The sequence below is a fragment of the Crotalus tigris genome, unplaced genomic scaffold (assembly GCF_016545835.1).
Source record: "Crotalus tigris isolate CLP2741 ecotype Arizona unplaced genomic scaffold, ASM1654583v1 scf7180000018223.614484, whole genome shotgun sequence".
Taxonomy (NCBI): Eukaryota; Metazoa; Chordata; class Lepidosauria; order Squamata; family Viperidae; genus Crotalus; species Crotalus tigris.
Window position 1 is genome coordinate 327596 of NW_024096890.1, and position 16686 is coordinate 344281.

General features: G+C 35.5%; 1 protein-coding gene across 10 annotated transcripts in view; it reads left to right on the forward strand.

Annotated features, from left to right (window-relative positions):
* TRPM8 (transient receptor potential cation channel subfamily M member 8) overlaps nt 1-16686 on the forward strand; it is a 380488-nt gene that overhangs the window by 203645 nt on the left and 160157 nt on the right. For 9 of the 10 annotated variants that reach the window (XR_005557389.1, XM_039349049.1, XM_039349050.1 and 6 more), the window contains exons 10-11: nt 600-702; nt 3845-3963. The exons of the other annotated variant lie outside the window; for it this stretch is intronic. Coding sequence is in view for 8 of the 9 variants with exons in the window: in XM_039349049.1 (XP_039204983.1) it covers nt 600-702; nt 3845-3963 (222 nt within the window). In the remaining variant the exon portion in view is untranslated. The remainder of the gene's footprint in view (nt 1-599; nt 703-3844; nt 3964-16686) is intronic. 10 annotated transcript variants of the gene reach the window in all.

Consider the following 16686-nt stretch of genomic DNA (forward strand, 5'->3'; position numbering starts at 1 on the left):
TCCATTTAATATTGTTGTGAAATTAAAGAATTTTTATATGTCTTTTGACTTCCAGTTGGTCTTTTGCTAGTATTCTGCTTGTTTGTCATATGTAGAGGGTTATTCTAGTCTTTACACTGTTATATTATAAACGACTCCTATTTTTCCTTCTGCCACTGCTGGGTCTTTTAGTTTACTTAGTTTTGAGGGCTTTAATTGGTTTGTGTGTTGATTCCATGTGGTTGTAATAGTCTGTGGTTGTGTGCTGATTCCATGTGGTTGTAATAGTCTGTGGTTTCTGAGATGTTTTTGATGTATGGCAGTGTTATCCGTTATACAGCTTGTGTTGGTTGTACTAAATTGGTTGAGGCACTTTTTGATGAAGTTGCATGGATATCATTATTCATTATCCAAACCAGGTGCATTATCAGTGTACTAAAACAACCAAGTTCAAGGAGCACCAAGGACCCCTTATAGTAAGTTTTATGCAGCATAATAGCTAACGAAGTATGAACCTATATGTTGTATCTTTTTAAGTGTCAGGAAATATTTTAATAAAAGAAACGTTTATTGATTTAGAAGATTTTGGAGATAGAAGAAATCTTGATTTGCCTTGTTAGATCAAAGAAATACTTGAAAATCCTCATCTGATAACTGTCATCAGAATTGAAGATGCTGGAGATGAAATTGTGAGCAATGCCATTTCATATGGTCTTTTTAAAGGTATGTTGTCATTCTTATTTTCTCATTCACTTAACTTATATGTTACACTTCTCTGCATTATGCCCCCCCCCCCCAGGACCAAAATGTTCTTTGACTCTAGATGGGATAGCACTTCTCCAGACTGAACTGGTATGAAATTTGGGGGGCTTCCTGGACTCATGGCTCCTGCTCAAGGAGCAGTTTACAGCCATCACCAGAGGGACTTCATACCCCCTCTTCTGGTGCACCAATTATGCCTTTTCCTGGACTGGGAGGTCTTACTCAAGGTCACCCATGCCTTGGACATCTCCTGTTTGGATTACTGCAGTGCACTATATATGGAGCTACCTTGAAGACAACCTGGAAACTTCAGCTAGTCTAGAATGCAGCAGTGTGGAGCTCCTCGGTTTGCCCAAGTAACACCTATGCTGCACCTTCTAGTTTCTTTTAGGGTGCAATTCAAGGTGCTGGTCATCACCTCTATATGGAACAGGTCAGGTTATCTGCAGGACCACTTTTCCTTAAAGATATGTACCCATCCTACCAGATCAGATATAGAATGGGATAATTGACTGTGGCAACATTGTTGCACCCACTTCACCCTGGGTGCCTCATCACAGCAGACCTATCATTCTCAGTTGGGCCTCTGCCAGCACTCTGCCCTGCCACTGGACCTCCATTCTTTCCCCCATTACGTGGCCACAGGCGATTCACAGGCGATTCACTCAGGAATACCTATCCCTGCCTGATTTGCAGCTCAGGACACTAATAGCCAGTTAATCCATTCACTGATGGATGGGCCTCTGCCTCAGGCACTGGGGATGGGGGGGCGGGGGACAGAGTGGCAGGTCTGGAAAGGACCATTGGGTGGGGGTCTGGCACCATGCTTCTGCCACTTCCACCACTGCACTTTGCACAAACTCTGAAACATGCAGCCCATCTCCACTTTCCACCATGCTGCCTGCCCCACCCCCTCAAGCTCTCCTGTGCCAGATTTGTGGCATTTCACAGCTCATGCAAAGAGCAACAGTGGTGGCAGAACAAGCATGGTGCCAGACTGCCTCCCCCAGGGACTAAATTCAGCCCATTTGGAGAGAAATCCTGACATGTGCAAACTACAGAATGCCAGTAGTGTTGATTCCCACATTCCATTGCAAGGCAGCCTAGTTTTCTCTGTTCCTTTGTAGCATTGTGAGTGTGGAGCAACTAGTTCTCTGGGCACATACTGAACTTCATTCTTGAAAACCTTTAAAGGAAAAACAGTCCAGCTGCTCTTGAAAAAAACCCCTTTGGGACAACCATGACCTGGATGACTGAGAATCTCCATAGGCAAGATGATGACTAGTGACATTCCCCAATGGCTTTCTACAAGCACAGTCAAAGGGGAAGCCAGCAAAAACTTGGAAGGTGAGGTCCTTGCTTAACAATGGTAAGTGGGAATTTCTATCACAAGGTAGTGCAGTTATGCAATGTCCCACTTCATAATTGTATCACTTAGCAATGGAAATTTCACTCCTAATTACCATCATTAAGCAAGGACTAACTTTAATGGTACATATAAGCCTAAACAAGGTTAATCTAATTCAATTGATCTATCAGGATAGAACTAGAAGGGACCTTGGAGTCTTCTAGTCCAACCTCTTGCTCTAGCAGGAGACCCTATACCATTTCAGAAAGGTGTCCAGTCTTTTCTTAAAAACCTCCAGTGATGAAGCACCTACAACTTAGGCAGATCTTCTTTCTCAGAGGTTGCTTACAACATCTCAATGTAGAGTAGCACTGGATTCACCCCTTTAAAGTGGCCACTGGGCAGGACTTTATCCCTGAGTTGCCTGTGGACACCTATTAACCCCCTCCTTGAAGGATGGATCACCCAACTGTAAAACACCTGACCAGTAGTAAGAAAAGCATTGGTGGAGGTGAGGGAAACATATAAAAAACAAGCTAATGAAAGGTGCTCAATACCAAAAGACAGGGGACAGGGTTTATTTATCCACCAAGTACTTATAATCTAGACAACTTTCCAACCTTCCAAAAAACTGGGACCAAAGTATTTAATGTCCCATTTAAAAAGTTACCAACCCAGTCATCATTGAGCTTGAACTGCCAAAAACACTCAGGCAAGTGCACCCTGTATTCCATTGCAGCCTATTGAAACGAAAATCACTTCTTCCTACACCCAAAAATGAAACCGCCTCTAACCTGATTATGTTTGAGGGGGAACGACACTTTGAAATCAAAGCCATTTTGGACTCTTGGACACACCAGGACAAAACCCAATATGTATTACCGTAGAAGGACTTTCCACCTTCCAAAATCAAATGGATGGACTCAAAGGCAGCAAAGCTTCTAAATTGCTTAAGAGATTCCATGAGCAATAGCCAGAGAATTGTCATTGAATAATGACGTTTTGTTTTTTCTCTCTCTCCTTCTCTTGCTCTCTCTTTTGTTTCCATTGCAGAACTAGTGTTGCTGTCAAGGGAGCAGTATGTCAGTTCTGCCATCTTCAGCTTCAAACCTCATTGGCATCCTGCCATCAATTACCAAGGCAGGGAGCACGAGTGAACAAATGGCCAATAAACATGTATTAGGGTAGCACTGGGAAACCAGAGCGGGGAATAGCATTTGAGGAAGACTGGGGATGCTTTGAACCAGTTCAAGGGCACCAAGACGCCAGATTGAAAGGAAAAGCTTGTATGCTTTCATGCGGGAAATTTAGTTCTAGCCTGACTTTACTGCAATCAGCATCTTTTAGTAAAAGAACCTATCACTTCACCTAAATAGAGTCAAGGGTCATTCTTTCCTAAGGGATCGGACTGGGGCAGGTCTGATAAAAGTAATATAAAAAAAGCCATTCTATTAAAATATGCAGTGTTATGTTTGTTCAAATAAGGATTATAACTATTTATAGGAATTCCTAATTAAGATAAAATCAGAAAAAATGAAAGTATAAAGAAATTAGGTATGGCATTTTGGGGGCAGGATGTCCTATTAACACCTCAATAATCAGGCAAAATTCTCATATTCATAGTTTTATTAGTAACAGCATTAATTCTTCTTCATAGAAAGTCTAGAGAAAACAAAGAGAGTTCAAACAAGATGAGTGGGCTGGAAAATGGGAATTGAATACTGTGTGATTTTAATACAGTTCCTCCAATTTCAGCTTTCAGCACAAATGAAGAAGATAAAGATGACTGGAATGGTCAACTGAAATTGCTTTTGGAATGGAATCAATTGGACTTAGCCAGTGAAGAGATTTTTACCAATGATCGACGTTGGGAGGTAGGTTATGCAGATTGAAAAAGCAAAAATTAGAAAGATATTACACAGCTGAAATTGGTACAAATGGCCCTACATATAGAATAAAATTTCATCAATAATATCTAAACATAGACAAATTATAAAATAATAAATGTTGGAATTGCCATGAAACAAAAGAAATATTTTATAATAAAATACATAAGTCCACTGCAGAAAATTTTGGAATTTCAATTTGAAGTGAAACCACAACTTTTTTATTAGATATAATTTCAGGAAAAAATCAACAAGAAATGTGATAATTTAATGAAATATAGGCTTACAGAAGCAAGAATAAATTTTGCTCAGCACTGGAAAATATGTCATTTTAATAACTATCTAATTGGAAACTTAAAATTGGAGAATATGCAGCAATTGCAAAATTCACAGTATACATCAGAGATAGTCAACCTTTTTATACCTACCGCCCACTTTTGTATCTCTGTTAGTAATAAAAAAATTTCCACAGTAATGGTGATTTATAAAGTAGGGAAGTAACTTTACTTTATAAAAGTAAAGCATACAATAATAATTACTTACCAAATACTTTATGTCGGACTCTCGCTAAGTTTGGCAGAATAAATCTTTATAAAACAACTTACTGTAGTTAAATCTATCTTTTTATTTATACTTTGCATACATAGAAGCATGAAGTCTGATAAAATTACATTTAATTAATTAAATGATTAATGAGATCCCTGAGGCTGATGCTGCGAAACTAAATACTGGATATCTGGCTCAATTTTTGTAAGGAACAAACGAAGGTCTCCTCTTTCAGAAATATTCAGGCGGTTTCTTTCTTTGGTCATAATATGATTAACAGCACTAAAGCCTGATTCCACAAGATATGAGGTAGGGAAAAGTATCAATAAACTGAATATCATTTTCCACATATTTGGATATAAGACAGGCATTTTTTTACTTTGCCATAGGTTTTCATATCCACCACTATCGAATTTATATTTACTTTCTTCATCATATCTAATTTCTAACAGTTCTTCTTGGCAAGTTGTATCAGCCTCTTCAATATTTGCGGCAAAAGGATTTTTCATCCAGTCATACAAACTTCAATTTCAAAGATAATTTTTATTAAATTTTTAAAATTTTACAAAAACAAAAACAAAACAAAACAATCTTCCCCCCCACCTCCCCGACCCTCCCATTCCCACCCCCGATCTTCCCAGAGCTGAATATAGGCTTAATTAAAATTTGACCAAAAAATTCTTAAGAAAAAAATATAAACCATAAATGAATCTAGCATTAGTTAAAAATCTAAATACATTAATTAGAAAAATTATAAAATAATTAACAATAGTATATATTTAAAAAAAACAAAAAAGGGAAAAAGAACAGAAAGAAGAAAAAAAAGAGAAAAAAAGAAAACAAAATATTCCATTTTAAATATAAATTATTAAAAAACTAAATAATATTTTTTATATCCAACTTATGTTGTATAAAATCTTTCCATTTTTTCCATACCGCAACGTACTTCTCTTGCGATTGATCCTTCAAAAAAGCCGAGATCTTTGCCATTTTCTCAAAGAAACTTTGAGAAACCACTCTTGCAAAGTAGGCAAAGATTCCTTCTTCCAGCATTGCCCTACTAACAACCTTGCGGCAGTAATTAAATTTAACATCAATGTAACCTCCTTGGTATCACAATCAATAACAATACCTAACAAAAACAATTGTGGGGTAAATTTTACCCTCCTTCTAAAAATTCTTTGAATATTCCACCATATCTTAATCCAAAAGGCTTTTATATTTTTACACGACCACCAGATATGATAATAAGTAGCATCCAAACATCCACATCTCCAACATTTAGGCTGTAAGTCAGGATACATACGAGACATTTTTTTGTGGATCAAGGTGCCATCTATAAAACATTTTATAAAAATTCTCCCTTAAATTCTGAGCTTGTGTAAATTTAACATTTCTCACCCAAATAGTTTCCCAAGTGTCTAATAAAACTGGTTCACCAAAATTTTGTGCCCATTTAATCATACATTCTTTAACTAATTCTGCTTCTGAGTCCAATTCTACTAACACCCCATAAATTCTCTTAATGTGAGTTCGTCTTTGATCTTTTACTTGTTTAAAAAAATTCTCATCTTCTCTGAGCAAACCCACATTACAATCTATCTTCCATCTATCCACAATTTGTCTGTACTGAAACCATGAATATATAATATTTTCTTGTGCTAAATCTTCCAAAGATTTTAACTGCCAATTTTTACCATCCCATCTAAGTAATTGTGTGTAAGAAACACTATCCATCTTAACTCCTCTCCTTATCCCCTCTATCGCATGCCATGGTATAGCCCATAATGGAATTTTAGAATCAGTTCTATAATATTTCTTCCAGACCCGAAGTAAGGAAATCCTTATAATATGAGATTTAAAAACCCTGTCAACCTTTTTATTAAAAATTAAATAGGCATGCCATCCAAAAAGTAGATCCCACCCCTCCAAGAGGAGTATTTCTACATTTGTTAAGTTAATCCAATCACTAATTAATGTTAAAACCACAGTTTCATAATACAATTTCAAGTTCGGTACCTTGAGTCCACCTCTCTCACGAGTGTCTTGCATAATTTTAAGTTTTACTCTTGGTTTTTTCCCTGCCCAGATAAATTTATTGATACCTTTCTGCCATTCATTTAAGTTAACCTCATTCTTTAAAATAGGTATCATTTGAAATAAAAAAAGAAACTTTGGCAGAACATTCATTTTAATCGCCGCAATTCTTCCCAAAAGGGATAATTGCAACTTCTCCCAATTTTTCAATTCTCTTTGTATCTTGACCCACAGCTTTTCATAATTATTTTTATACAGTTTTGCATTAGAAGCAGATAAAATAATCCCCAAATATTTTACCTTATCAACAACCTCAAAATCTGTCAAATTAATCAAGGTCTGCTTATCAAGATTGGTCATATTTTTGGATAATATTTTAGTCTTATTGTTGTTAATTTTAAAACCTGAAACCCGTCCATATTGATGTATCAATTGTAATAACTCTACTACAGAATGAATAGGTTGTGATAAGATAACCACCAAATCATCTGCAAAAGCTCTTAATTTATATTCTTTTTTATTGACTTCTATTCCTTTTATTTCCTGTGATTCTCGAATTTTAATCAGCAATATTTCCAAAGTTAAAACAAACAGCAATGGTGACAATGGACATTCCTGTCTAGTCCCTTTTTCTATTATAAAAACCTCTGACAAACCCCCATTAACTATAAGTTGTGCCGTTTGTTTTTGATAAATAACACCAAGAGCTTGTAGAATTTTTCCTCCAAAATTCATTTTCTCAATTAATCTTAACATAAATTGCCAATTCACTTGATCAAAAGCTTTTTCAGCATCTAAAAATATCAATCCTGCGGAAACTTGATTGTTTTTAACTAAGTATTCTAATAAATTAATAATTTGTCTGACATTATTCTTCATATACCTTCCAGTTATGACACCTGTTTGGTCTGTGTGTATAACATGATGCAAAACCCTCATGAGCCTATTGGCTAAAATTTTCGCAAAAATCTTATAATCTACATTTAAAAGAGATATAGGTCTATAATTCTTTGGTAAGATAAGATCTTGATCTTTTTTTGGAATTAAAGATATAAAAGCTCTACCCCATGACGGGGGAATCTCTGAGCCCTGTAATATATTATTAAAAAGTTCTCTTAAAGGTTGAACCATCTCTTGTATCAAAGTTTTATAATAAATAGATGTCAGGCCGTCCGTGCCCGGTGCTTTACCTAATTTTAATTCTTTAATCACCATCTCAATTTCTTCATTAGTAATCAGACCGTTAATTTTTTGTTTCTGCTCTTCTGTTAATTTAGGGAAGTTGGCTTGATTTAAGTAGTTATCTATATCTGAAACCTGTACTTTAGTACTCTTATATAATTTTTGGTAATAATCTAAAAAGATTTCTTAATCAACTCCTTCTGATATACCAATTTACCATTATAATTTATTTTATCTATAATTCTCTGTCTCTGTTTCTTTCTCAATTGATATGCCAACCATCTCCCTGGTTTGTTAGCATTACAAAATGTATTTTGTTTCATATACAATAAATTAGTTGCAGTTTGGTCAGCCATCAGCATGTTAAATTGTGATTTAAGCAATTTTATAGATTCTTTAACCTTCTCATCTGTAGGATTTAAAATCAAAGTTTTTTCTTTTAATTTAATGTCATTTTCCAATTCCTTACGTTTCTGAATCTGCTTCTGTCTGTAAGCATTATTCATTTGTATCAAAATCCCTCGCATGAAGGCTTTATCTGCATCCCATACCATAGACATTGAAGTTCCCTTATGCATATTTAAAACAAAATAGTCCTTTAAATGCTCCTTTAATTTTTGGACATTCTTTTCTTGTCTAAATAAGTTTTCATTCATCCTCCACGATCTCCTCTCCTCTTTTTCATCGACCAACTCCATCCAAACTGGACTATGATCCGTCAATGTCCTAGGAAAAATTTTAACGTTCTTTACCCTAAAAAATAAATCAGTTGTGATCAAAAAGAAATCAATTCTTGAAAAAGATTGGTGTCTGTCTGAAAAGAAGGTGAAATCTCTCTCCTCCTGATTGCGTTCACGCCAATAATCTCTCAGCTCCCAGTCCTCTTTCAACTCAAAGAAGGCTTTAGGTAATTTAGCCTGTTTGAAAGAGATAGAAGATCCTTTTTTGTCTCTTTGAGTATCTAACACACCATTCCAGTCTCCCATTAATATAACAGATCTGTAATCCAACAAAGTTAATTTCTGATGTAGCAGTCTATAAAATTGTTCCTGTTGTTGATTTGGTGCGTACAATCCCACTATAAGTACTTTCTTACCATATAAGGCAATTTCAATCATAACATATCTCCCTTGAGGATCAGATTCTACCAAACAGGCTGATAAATTTTGCTTAACATAAATAACTACTCCCCCTTTTTTCCCAGGGGCAGAAGATACAAAATGAGATCCCAAACGAGCATTAACTAGATATTTTTGATCTTTAAGTGTAATATGTGTCTCCTGCAAGCAAATAATATCATTATTGTGTTGCTTTAAGTAATGAAAGATTTTCTTTCTCTTTTGAGGGGAATTAAGGCCATTAGCATTCCAGGTCAGGAACTTTACCATCTCCCTTAACCAGAAGCCTGGAGAAGACTGCTTGAAGATCTGCCATTGAGGAATGTGCTGCAGAACTCTTGGGTCTTGCTCCTCCCACCGGCAATGAAACAATTTCTTGAAGAGAATCTTTAACTTCTTTCTTCTGTTGTTCCTTTTCCTTACCTCTGTGTGCTGCACGGGTCGCAACCACTCCAACTGTAGCTTTCCAGGAACCATCACACCTAATCCTTCAGACTGCTGTTCTGCCTCTTTATCGTCCAAACCTTTCTGCATCATAAATGATGGTGAGCCTGCTCCCAGGACCGAGCTATAAAACGCCTTTGCTTTAGTGACTGTATTAAGTCTATAATGCGTCCCCGCATGGCTCACAACAATACCCATCGGAATCTCCCGTCTAAATGGCATCATTCTTTTTTTAAGCTCATTGGCTAAAAAGGCAAAGTCTTTTCTCTTTCTTAAAATTTTAGATGGGATCTCCTTTAAAATAATAACATCTTGAGCAGCAATCTGTAATCTCTTATTATAGAAAGCTTGGATGATTTCATTACGCAGAGATCTCTTTGCAAAATAAATCACCACATCTCTTGGTAAATTTTTTTGTTTTGCGACCCAAGAGTTAATTCTGTAAATTTTTTCCACTTCTCTAAATATATCTTCTTTATTTCTATTCAAAATAACAGCAAGGTCATTTACCACAATCTCTGTCAGGTCCTGCTGCATGTCCTCTTTCAGCCCCCTAATTCTTAAAGCCTATTCCATTTCCCTATACTGAGACATAACAATGTCATCTTGTGAAATTTCCATCTTTTTTTCCATGCCTTCAAACTTGTCTTCCAGAATGTCAACCTTGTCTTCAACCTCTTCCACTCTGGAGTCTAGCTTCTCAACCACAGAAGCAAGTCCTGTTAATGCCATAACTATGTCTTGCCTCAGAATAGTATTATTCTGCTCCAAAAGCTCCTTCATTTCCCCTTTAATTTGGATTTTATTCTGCTCTAAAAGCTCCTTCATTTCCCCTCTAATTTGAGATACAGCATTTCCCATTATATCATTCATATTTTGTACCGTTATTGTTGGCAAAGGAGGAGAGGGTGGTGGTATAGTTTTAGGTTGTTGTGCCAGTAGAATCACAGGAGAAGAAGCTACCTTTGGAACTGTGGAAGCTGCTTGTCTCTTTGAAGCCATTTTTAAAAAAGGAACAAAAGTTCTTGTTTCTTCTTTCTTCCTTCTTAAAAAAAAGAAAAGCAATAAAAAATATCCTCAAAAAAACAAAAAAAACAAATGAGAGTTTAAAAAATCTCAAATCCAGCTTTTAAAAAGAAAAGGAAAAAAGTTTAAAAGAAAGCTGTATAATCCATAACGTTCCGTTTAACTCACTTTCTTCCAGAAGGAAAAAAAAAAACTTTCAAATCACCATTTTACTTTCACTCTCCACCAAACAAAAAAGAAAATCAATCTAAACTAAAAATCAAATAAAAACCAATAAGTTCAATCCTTTACCCAGCTCTGTCTGACAAACTTCAATTTCAAAATATCTTCAAATCGTTTTTCCATGTCCAATTTAAGTTCGTTGAGGTGGCTACTGAATCTGTCAATGTCCTCTGGAGTTACATCATCTTTTATAGATGGTAATTCAGGAAACTGATGAAATTCTCTCTTCAATAGATTATAACAAAGTTGTTCAGGTTTGTCAATAAATAATGACACAATACTTTGGCAACCTATAAGAGTTTTATTAGCTCCTTGAAGCTGCAGATTGACGTCATGAAATCTCTTGAAAATATCTGCCAAATAAAAGGCATCATTCTTTACTGTTTTTAACTGTTGACACAAATTGGTCTCATTATTACCTTCAAAAAATTGTATGACAATATCATATAATGCTACAAAATGAGCCAAAAATGTACCCTTTGACAGCCACCAAACTTCTGTGTGCAAAAGTAACGTAATAAAATCTTCATTATTGTCCTGGCAAAGCTGTCGAAACATTCTATCATTTTTTGCATTGGATTTGATGTTGTTTATGGCTCGAATTTATTATAGTTAATGATGAATGGAGACTTGTACTTAGATGCTTTCCTACAAGATGTTGTCTGTGCACCACACAGTGAATACATAAAACATTTGGCACTTCTTCCTTCAAATAAGCAACAAATCCACGATAGCGATCTACCATTGATAGTGCTCCATCAGTAGCGCATGCAACAATATTATTCAAAGAAATATTATTTTTTGTAAAGTATGATTTCACAGTATTAAATATAGATAATCCTCTTGTATCATGAGATTTATTGTGAATAGCATTTCTTCTCGTAATGTATTGTTTTCATCAAAATAACGTACATATGCCATCAATAAAGCATTATTATCTGCAATGGTAGACTCGTCCAATTGCATGGAAAATGAAGAGTTTTGGAGAATACTTATCAATTTTTTTTTCAACATTAACTGCCATTTATTCAATTCGTTGTTTTACTGTGCTATCACTTAGGGCAGTGGTTCTCAACCTGTGGGTCGGGACCCCATTTGGGGTCAAACGACCATTTCACGGGGTCGCCAAACAAGGCTGTCCATCATTTTTTCCCCTTTTCTTTGGCCATGCCCCTGGCACCCGGTGATGTATAAATGGTTGGGGGTCACCACAACATGGGGAACTGTATTATGAGGTCGCAGCATTAGAAAGGTTGAGAACCACTGGCTTAGGGGAAATGTTTTTAAAATTTCAGGTATATTCTGATGCATTACTGTTGAGATAAATTCTTTTATAGAGGGTATTATTACAGTTTATCGAATATTATAGTTTTTACCACTTTTTGCAATTAATTGTGAAATGCAATAAGTGGCAATTAATCCATCTTCGTTCACTGCATGTTGTTTCTTAAATGATGCAACAATTGTTGAACTATTTTGAAATTTTTTATATATTTCCTGAAAATATTCAATGAGCTTGTCCTTATCATTTGGATGCTTTGTAGAAAGATGTTCTCGCAATCGACTTGGCGTCATTGCCTCATTGGATAATGTTTTATGACACAATAAACACATTGGATGTTGTTTATTTACAACAGATTCTATGAAACCCATCTTTAGATACTGTGGCAAATAGCCACAAGCGTATTTCTTTTTTTTGAGACATGGACTCACAATATTTTGTTTGAAGCTGTAGGCACGTGCTCACTCTCACAAATCTAACTGCGTACTAACCAGTGCGACTGCAAACAAAAGAGCCTGCGCAGTGTATCGTCGTCTGTGCATGTCTCTCGCGCATCGTAGATTGGGTTTGGCGGAGCGCCAACTACCGGCTCTGCTTGTCTGTTACAGCTGGGTGGTGTGGGGGGAGATGGCAAGCTATTCTGAGAGGAGGCTCTTTTGTTTGAGGTCGCACTATAGCGCCATTTAGTTTCACTTACGTAACGTGAACTAAACTTATGCGCGGGCAATACAAATAGTATATTTTCAGAAACTTAAATTGTCACGGGGAATTTTATGAAAACCTAATAAAAATGTTTTTAAATAATGCTGTGAAAATTTTTTTAAAAAGTCAATTAAATTAAAAAAAGGAAAGTGCTTCAGTATCGGACAAAACCCCTACCGCCCACCATGAAAGCTGGAATGCCCATTAGTGGGTGGTAGGGACCAGGTTGACTACCACTGGTATGCATACACAACAGAAGTTTAAACAAGAATAGTTCCTATACATACAATACATCGTGCAACATGACAAATATAATCACTTACAGCCTGGCTTCTAAGGACTTTTAAATGTCTACAATTTTGTATATTAACAGATGCACAAAAAAGGGGGAGTTAGAAAGCCAATAATTCTTTTTTGGTATCTTTTCCCTTTTTTAAAACATATTTTTATACAATGGTACCTCGATACTGAATGTTAATTGATTCTGAGAAGCATGATGAATACTAAAAATTACGAGTACCAAGCAAACCAGATAACTTAACATGTGACCTTTTGTTTTGACCAGGAAAAACTTTGTCTTTTTTCCTATGTCAGTAACCTTCCCAGCATGGCCAACTTCCTGTCCTCCCTCTAAGGCCATCCCCCTCTTCCTTTTGCAGCACACTGAACACCAAAGAAACTATGAGTACCGGGACAACATTTTTGCATCAAAATGCACTGAATATCAAATTCTACAGGTTTTGAAGCAGTAGATACCGTGATACCACTATATATTTTAAGTCTTGTTAATAGCTATTCAATCCTTTTATTAAATATGTTAACATATTAAGTAACTGCACAATGGAGATCTCAATATTAAATAATCAACAATCAATAATCATTAAATAATCAATAATCAATCAAAATCGTTATTATACAATCAAATACTTTATTATACATGCAAATACTCATCTGCAACATTACTTTTTTCTAATGTTATGTTCAGCTTTTTATTGATCAAAAAGTCAATAATTTTATATTTGTAATATAAACACCCTAAATTGTAATGGTATTGATAGAACTTTTTTTTCTGTTTTCTTTATTTCCAATACTCTAAATTATCTAAGCAATAGAGCGCCATTATTTTAATTAATACTGTATGGTTATCTTTACATTGAAACAACAACAGAGGGATAGTATCAAGATCATGTGAAGTGTTAGAACTGCTTTATATTCCACTGGTAAAATTACACTTGGAATACTGCGTCCAGTATTGATGACCACAATACAAAAAAGATATTGAGACTCTAGAAAGAGTGCAGAGAATAGCAACAAAGATGACTAGAGGATTGGAGGCTATAGAATATAACATATAGTTGCAAGAACTGGGATATGTCTAGTCTAACACAGAGAAGGACTAGGGGTGACAATATTCCAATATTTGAGGGACTGTCACAGAGAAGAGGAGGTTGACCTATTCTCCAAAGTATCTAAGGGCAGGACAAAAAGTAACAGATAGAAACCTATCAAAAAGAGATCCAACCTAGAATTAAGAATACATTTTCCTGTCAGTGAGCACAATTAATAAGTGGAATAGCTTGCCTGCAGAAGTTTGAAAAAAGGTTTGAAAAGAGTTTAGATAGCCATAACAGATTAAGAGAATAAATAACAGAATAACAGAGTTGAAAGGGACCTTGGAGGTAATCTAGTTCTACCCACTGCTCAAGGTTATGGGCAAATGGCTGTCAAATCCCTTCTTAAAAATCTCTGTGATGGAGCACCTACAACTTCTGAAGGCAAGTTATTCCACTGGTTAATCATTCTCACTGTCAGGAAATTTCTTCTTAGTTCTAGGTTGCAGCTCTCCTTGATTAGTTTCCATCCATTGCTTCTTCTCCTGCCTCTGGTGCTTTGGAAAATAAGTTGACACCCCCCCCCCTTCTTTATGGCATCCCCTCAAATATGGAACACTGCTATCATGTCACTCCTAGTCCTTCTTTTCACTATCCTAAAAATGCCCAATCCCTGCAACTGTTCTTCATACCTTTTAGCCTCCAGGCCTCTAATCATCTTTGTAGCTCTTCTCTGTACTCTTTCCAGACTCTCAATATCTTTTTTTATATAGTGGCAACCAAAATTATATACAATATTCCAAGTGTGGTCTTACCAAGCCATTATAAAGCGGTACTAACATTTCTCATAATCTTGATTCTATCCCTTTGTTGAGGCAATTTAGAACTGCATTAGTTTTTTCCTGACAGCTGAAGTACACAGCTATCTCATATTTAAGTGGTTGTCTATTAAGACTCATAGATCCCTCTCACACTTACTGCTGTTGAGCCAGGTATGCCCTATTCTATACCTATCCATTTGGTTTTTCAAACCTTACTCTTTCCAGACTCTCAATATCTTTTTTATATAGTGGCAACCAAAACTAGATGCAATATTATTGGTGTTCCTGGACGCTCAGAAGGCATTCGACAATGTGAACTGGCAATTCATGATAAGCCAATTACAGACTATGGAATGTGGGGAGAAATTTATAAACGTAATCAGAACAATTTATAATAAGCAATCAGCCAAAGTAATGATAAATGGAGATATGACTGAGAAGATCAACATTATGAAGGGAACAAGACAGGGCTGTCCCCTATCTCCACTGTTGTTTGTTCTGACATTAGAAGTATTAAATAGATGTATAAGACAGAATAATGACATAAAAGGGATGAAAATTAAGAAGGAAGAATATAAGCTACAAGCATTCGCAGATGATTTAGTATTTATTTTGGAGGAACCATTAGAGACAGGACCTGTATTAATAGAACAAATAGAAAAATATGGTGAGGTAGCTGGGTTGAAAATTAATAAAGATAAAACCAAAATGTTAGTGAAAAATATTACTGAAAAACAAAAAAAAAGAACTGGTGGGAAAATTAGATATACAGATTGTAAAGAAGGTAAAATATTTAGGGATCCACCTGACAGCAAGATGCACAACAATTAAAGAGGATAATTATCATAAATTGAAAAGACAAATTGAAGTAGATTTGGATAAATGGAAAAATGTACAACTATCATTAATGGGAAGGATTGCGATAATCAAAATGAATATATTACCACAATTATTGTTCTTGTTTACAACAATACCAATAAGATTAGAAAAGAAATATTTTGAAGGGCTTAATAAAATAATCTTGAAATATATTTGGCAGGGAAAAAAGGCAAGAATTAAACTAAAAATGTTACAAGATACAAGATTGAGAGGTGGGTTTGGTCTACCTAATTGGGAATTGTACTATCAGGCTGCAGCATTATCATGGATGAGAGAATGGATCTTACTGAGGAATACAAGATTATTGACATTAGAGGGACATGATTTACAGTTGGGATGGCATGCTTTCATATGGTATGGAAAAAACAGAATACATAACTATTTCCAGAGACACTATATAAGGAATTCTTTATTTGTTGTCTGGGAGAAAGTAAAGAGAAATTATTATTTGAAGATTCCAAATTGGCTCTCAACTATGGAGGCGCTAATACACCCCAATATGTTTAACATGGGAAACATTATAAGATATAAAGACTTATTAACAGATATGGGGGAGTTGAAAACCAAACAACAATTAGAGGAACAAGGAATAAAGATGGATTGGTACATGAGAACGCAAATACAATCTAGATATGAAAAAGATGTTAAAATAGATGGTGTTAATTTGGGGACAACAGAAGTTAGATGAAATACTCACAGGAACGGAAGAAAAATGGATTAAAAAATGTACAGTTATCTACTACATATGGAGTTAGAGAAGGAACAAGTGAAAGAGACAATGATAAAATGGACAAGGAATTTTGGATACACAATTGAATTAGATAGATGTCAGCAATTATGGGAAAGAAACTATAAATTGACAAGGGCGACTGCGTATAAAGAAAATATGTACAAAATGTTTTACAGATGGCACATGTCTCCTGAAAGATTAGCTAAAATGTTTAAGGACAGGTCTATGAAATGTTGGAAATGTCATCAGATACCAGGTTCCTTCTACCGTATGTGGTGGACGTGTGTAGAAGCTAAAACTTATTGGAATATAATTAGAACATGGATAGAAAAGATGATACAACAACGTATAGAACTAAGACCAGAAATATTCCTGTTGGGTATTCTACCAG